The sequence below is a fragment of the Salvelinus sp. IW2-2015 genome, linkage group LG37 (genome assembly GCF_002910315.2).
Source record: "Salvelinus sp. IW2-2015 linkage group LG37, ASM291031v2, whole genome shotgun sequence".
Classification (NCBI taxonomy): Eukaryota; Metazoa; Chordata; class Actinopteri; order Salmoniformes; family Salmonidae; genus Salvelinus; species Salvelinus sp. IW2-2015.
In genome coordinates this window covers 14,426,006-14,429,398 of record NC_036876.1, presented here as the reverse complement: position 1 = coordinate 14,429,398, position 3,393 = coordinate 14,426,006, and the positions used below count along the sequence as shown (strand labels likewise).

At 42.2% G+C, this 3,393-nt stretch overlaps 1 protein-coding gene across 1 annotated transcript in view; it reads left to right on the top strand.

Moving 5' to 3' along the window:
* LOC111960304 (cGMP-specific 3',5'-cyclic phosphodiesterase-like) overlaps positions 1-3,393 on the top strand; it is an 81,741-nt gene that overhangs the window by 71,788 nt on the left and 6,560 nt on the right. Inside the window, 2 exon segments of the mRNA XM_070437811.1 lie at positions 2,055-2,090; positions 2,093-2,151. Of these exon segments, the coding sequence (XP_070293912.1) occupies positions 2,055-2,090; positions 2,093-2,151 (95 nt within the window).

The window sequence follows — 3,393 nt, the reverse complement described above, 5'->3', positions numbered from 1 at the left end:
TTTATTAGTGCTATTTTTGTAATGAAGACAATTACCAACAATACTGGGTGTAAGGATACACACACGTGTTACTTTTTAGCTTTGATTATAATGACATAGAGATAAAAGAAAAGTCTTGGGTCTCAATCGACAAGTGCTAGATTCAACCTTATGGCTAAGAATAGATGAAATACATGTTCAATTGGTATTAAATAATGCGCCAGAAAACTAAAGTGGGTGTTGGGAGAAGAAAGTAAAAAAGTGCAATATGTTGCCATCGTATAAAAAAGCTAACGTTAAACGTTCCTTGCCAGACATGAGAATATGAAAACCAGCTGGTGGTTCGCATTTCTAGTACATTAGAATCCTTCAATATTAACGCAAAGTTATTATGAAGCTATTTAGGATTGTAGTTATTATAACCTAGAATTATATTATGGGACTCTGGTTTCTCTCTACTACCATGATGTATTTCATATACGCTTTGAAGGCCACGACAGTGAACTAGATTCAACACAAATTGGCTGGCAATCTGATTGGGGCATATTGGAATGTTCTTATAGGCACTTAACGTATCTGACGCATGTCTCATAATTCTTGTGGAGTGAATTACGAACTATGAAGAGCTTCTATTATTAAGACTAGGCGATGCTAATCTTGTGAATAGTCAGCAGCGAAGAGCTGCCTGGCAAACGCAGGAAAGTGCTGTTTGAATGAATGCTTACTGAGCCGCTGCTGCGCTATCCATCCGATCAGCAAGTGCAACGGCTCTATATAAGAAATATCAAAAGATCATTAGACTTAATTACTAATCTGTATTATACACACAGAAGATAAGTACGAGGCGCTTAGGTCTATTAATAGGTCAAAAGTCACGCGCAAACCCTATAAGTTTTCAAAAAAACAAAACGTTTATCTTTCAGTGAAATATTGAACCGTTTCCAATAATTTTATTGAAACGCAGACCGTTCGGAAATCGAGAGAGCCTCTATAGTGCGTAAAATATTTTGCTAACGTTTACATTTGCACAACCTTCAAGTGTTATGATCAATGAAGGTTATGGATGTCGAATTCTGTCTTTGTTAGGAAGAAATGGTCTTCACACAGTTCGCAACGAGCCAGACGGCCCAAACTGCTGCATATACCCTGACTCGCTTGCACAGAACGCAAGAGAAGTGACACAWTTTCCCTAGTTAAAAMAAATTCATGTTAGCAGGCAATATTAACTAAATATGCAGATTTWAAAAAATCTACTTGTGTATTGATTTTAAGAAAGGCATTGATGTTTATGGTTAGGTACACATTGGTGCAACGACAGAGCTTTTTTAGCGAATGCGCTTGCTAAATCATCCCCCGTTTGGCGAAGTGATTGGATGATAAATTAACAGGCACCGCATTGATTATATGCAACGCAGGACAAGCTAGATAAACTAGTGATTATGTTAAGATTGATTGTTTTTTATAAGATAAGTTTAATGCTAGCTAGCACCTTACCTTGGCTCCTTGCTGCTCTCGCGTAACAGGTGGTCAGCCTGCCACGCAGTCTCCCCGTGGAGTGCAATGTAATCGGCCATAATCGGTGTCCAAAAATGCCGATTACCGATTGTTATGAAAACTTGAAATCGTCCCTAATTAATCGGTCGACCTCTAGTATGTATGTGGGTTTATGTATTACATTTTTTAAATGTAATCTTTATTTAACCAGGTAGGCTAGTTGAGAACAAGTTCTCATTTACAACTGCGACCTGGCCAAGATAAAGCGTATTTATGTGTATGTGTGTGGGAGGTATGTGTGTGGGTGTATGTGTGTGGGTGTATGTATGCGTGCATATGGCGTACATATGTGAACCTGTGTCTATGTTTGTTTGCTGGTAGCCTCCTATGGCCTTGTGATGGAAGTTGCTGCGTGGGTGCTTGTGTCTGTGTGTGTCTGTCTGTTTGTGTGTGTCTGTGGGCGTGTGTGTGTTAGTACTAGGGTCTTTGTAATGGGAAACCCCAAGGACATCTTTGTGGATGGTGTGCCTCATTCGCTTCTTCTCCCTCGCTTTGTCTCCCTCCATCTCTCTGTCTGTCAGAGTAATATGAGTGAGCTGGAGATCCTGGCCTTTGATGATTCAGCCCCCTGGTCATGACCTGGGACCACAGAGGAGTCAACAACTCCTACATACAGAGGTAGGCTTGTGTGTGTGTGCTTTGTGTGTGTGTGTGTGTGTGTGTGTGTGTGTGTGTGTGTGTGTGTGTGGTGTGTGTGTGTGTGTGTGTGTGTGTGTGTGTGTGTGTGTGTGTGTGTGTGTGGTGTGTGTGTGTGTGTGTGTGGTGTGTGTGTGTGTGTGTGTGTGTGTGTGTGTGTGTGTCACAGCTCTGTGTGTAACTACCTCCATCAGAGTGACCATCCCTGGCCCAGCTCTACTGCCACTCCACCATGAGCACCACCACTTTGACCAGTGTCCTCATGATCTAACAGCCCAGTAAAGAACAGCACACACACACACCCACACACTTGTTCCCTCATCCCATATTTACTCGGAACTCGGATCACACTTGATTTGGATAGTCCATCTGGAGATGCTCTACAGATGGTCACACTATCAACAAACTATCTGTTGATCAGCGTCTGCTTGCTAAGGTTACGCTAAGGTTAGGTTTAGAATAAGGGTTAAGTTTAGGGTTAGGATAAGGGGTTAAGGTTAGGATTAGGGTTAGTAGATAGTCAGTTGGAATGTTATCGTAGAGTATCTACAGATGGGCTATCCAAATAAACTGTTACCGTAACTCGTTCAGTCAGTTCTGCATTTATTCTTCAGGAACAATAAAACGGCCGGCATCATTCACCATAATGTATTTGAGATACATAGCAGGATGCTAGTGTTTCCTCATTTCCCCTTTAGTGCCAATTCCATGTGCCCTATGGCACCCTATCCCCTATATAGTGCACTAACTCTTACCACTCACTACCTTGTCAAAAGTAGTGCACTGTTATAGGGAGTATGTCATTTGGGTTGCAGTCCACGAGCTCCAGCTGCTAGTCTCTAGGAGATAACACTCCTCTATGGTGTAATAAAGTGGCGCTTCATCTTTATGGGCACAGATTCACTTAGTTCGTCTGGGATGTAGTAGACACACACACACGTTGACACACCATTATACACACACATCGCAAAGAAAGGAGAGCAGATCCAATTGTTGAATTGATTTCGAGTGTTTTGGAATTTGTGTTGCCATGGCACCCATGCTATAGTTGAACTTGCTCAATAACTTGTACGCCCTGCCTCTCTCTCTTTCTCTCTCCATCTCTCTCCCTCTCTCTCTCTTTCTCTCTCCATCTCCCTCTTTCTCTCTCCATATACCTCCCTCTCTCTCTCTTTCTCTCTCCATCTCCCTCCCTCTCTCTCTCCATCTCCCTCCCTCTCTCTC